The sequence below is a fragment of the Glandiceps talaboti genome, chromosome 5, assembly GCF_964340395.1.
Source record: "Glandiceps talaboti chromosome 5, keGlaTala1.1, whole genome shotgun sequence".
Classification (NCBI taxonomy): Eukaryota; Metazoa; Hemichordata; class Enteropneusta; family Spengelidae; genus Glandiceps; species Glandiceps talaboti.
The window spans coordinates 3,485,001-3,487,500 of record NC_135553.1 but is presented as its reverse complement, the minus strand read 5'-3'; the positions used below and the strand labels follow the sequence as shown (position 1 = coordinate 3,487,500).

At 39.6% G+C, this 2,500-nt stretch overlaps 1 protein-coding gene across 1 annotated transcript in view; it reads right to left on the bottom strand.

Annotated features, from left to right (window-relative positions):
• The window catches only part of LOC144435073 (ileal sodium/bile acid cotransporter-like), a 14,799-nt gene extending 13,910 nt beyond the window's left edge, over positions 1 to 889 (bottom strand). The window contains exon 1 of the mRNA XM_078123620.1: positions 364 to 889. Within this exon, the coding sequence (XP_077979746.1) occupies positions 364 to 803 (440 nt within the window). The 5' untranslated portion in view covers positions 804 to 889. The remainder of the gene's footprint in view (positions 1 to 363) is intronic.
• Between the last annotated feature and the right edge of the window lie 1,611 nt (positions 890 to 2,500).

The window sequence follows — 2,500 nt, the reverse complement described above, 5'->3', positions numbered from 1 at the left end:
ACTAAAATTCAACATGATGACTATTTCATCCAGTTTCTACGATACCCTGATACCAAGGTCAGTTTTGGTAAAAGATACATACAAGTACATGTATAAGTTACCCCTCTGTTATTCGTTTGAACATCTGAACAGCAACATGTCTGGTACATAAATGCTTTATAGGTAAGTTATAAATATGTGGAAAATGTGAGTCGGTGTGCATAGTGGTGACAACGGTGACACCTGACAGCAACAGTGGACTCACGTAATTCCAACTTGAGTATTAGCCTCTTTACTTATACAAAGGTATTTATGACACGGTCTGACAACCCTGACTAAAAATCATGCTGGTATATACCAGGACGTATTGCCGTGTTCAATTACCTGACTTGTCGTACCACCCAAACGTCCAGATCCGATGTAACTGGTGTCTCATTCTTTGCGATTTCACTACCATCCGTTTTTGTGAAATGAAAATTTAAAACAGCTTTTCCTACGCGTACAGCTTGTATCCGGAAACTCGAGTTAACAGATATTGTACCGGTGGAATTTATTACACTGCCACTTTCAAGGTGGACATCTGTGTCGAGAACGTTGGCAACTGAATTACTGCTCGTACCTACAGTCATAACCATATCGTACGGTAGCGAGGAATAGTTCACCGACACATGTTGAACGCTCCCTTCGACGGTGTGTAAAATATCTGACGGAACGAAGTCGACTTTCGTCATCGAGCTGTTTTGTGCAATCGTTACTCCACAGAAGCCTCCACAGATCAAGGAAATAAATAGAGGCATCCGTGATTTTTCTTTCACCGGCGACATAGTGTAATATCCAGGCTTATTCCAGTGGTACACAAGTAAACTACTGCATTCGATCCACTGTCACTGTTACAGCGTCGGTCGTGCTGCCGTTGTTCTAGAATACAATGACACACTCACCAGCTCTCTCCTATGAAGTGAATAACTGGCCAATCAGCATCCAGATCTCATTCAGGTGTGGGCGGGATTACTGAAACCAATAACGCTGGGATCCGGGAGAAAGTAGGCCTTGCGATAAATACGCTGTGTATACAATATTTTGACGACATGTCCACTGGTCCATACCCCCCTCAATGACAGGGTGTATTGTATCCAGTGATTGTACCCCCATTTTTTGCACTACAGGCTACACGTCGTATAAAAAACACACAATACAAATCCTATGCGTATTTTTGTCGGTAAGTTTAGCCTCCCATACCCCGTCCTTTCATTACCAAGTCAGGTGCAATATGCTTATATTGTATATAATAGTCAAGCCTACAGTGATTTCTTTTGCCACATTTACTAGTTATTATACGTTACCATGGCCACAGTTGTTATTGTTACAACGAGATAATGAAAGAGTAAAACGGTGTATATTTTAAAATATGTAATATTTGTAAATTCTTGTCAAAACATGCCAAAATACTTTAAAAGTTGTTGAAAAACGTGTTTTATACCAACTCAGTAGAGCCTATAGTATACATAACATGAATAGAATAGGTAGTTTAAGAACTCATGACCCATACAATACTGAACAATTATGTAGTGATTGGAATTTTCAAACAGATAGGGAAGTTACAAAGAAAAGTATATAAATTGCACGAATATGAAAACGTGTGGTATTTACGCCAATTTATTCTCATCCCTTATTCTGTATAGTGTGAAGAGAATGGATAATGTGAGTAAGCTATTATCCATGCCACCGGCAAAATGTTTTGCATACATGTAGAAAACAATGTCTCTGTATAGGAAGTTGCATAAGCTCGTTTTCCGGCAAATTATTGTTGATTGTGCTGAGGCCTCACGGCGATGTACATTTGATAGATTTCTATACATTGTACCTGTAAAAATTAGCCTGTTATGGCGTTAGTGCTACGTCATATTATATGTCGTACGAATACGATATACACGTAATAGTAAAACAGGCTAGCAAACAACACATCATGACAAAACCCCAAAGGCAGAGATACTATGATGATTTGATGACGACAGTGATAATGACGCATTACGTCATCATTTGGCCTGCAGTTTCAAGCCAAAAACGATTGAACACAACGAAAGAATGATTCGGTGAATTTCAGATTACTTTTTCTTTGCCGGAAATGGGGTTCAGTGACGGTAGAAAACTCCGAATGTTGTGTGTGTGTGTGTGTGGGGGGGGGGGGGGGTATTCCATCTCAGAGTCTCGTATCTATTCACTGTATTTTGGACATTTAGTTGCATAACTGATTGCCTGTCTGTCTGTCTGTCTGTCTGTCTGTCTGTCTGTCTGTCTGTCTGTCTGTCTGTCTTTCTGTCTGTCTGTTTGTCTGTCTGTCTGTCTGTCTGTCTGTCTGTCTGTCTGTCTGTGATTATAATGGAAAAGGGAAATGCGTGTTTTCAGAGAAATTGTTTAGGTTATTATTGTAATTATTGTTGTGATTGTGTGTTTTAGTATCACATCTCTAAATGCAAATACCTGACTTATACGCGACAGGAATAAAAGTCTTTCAAGTGAA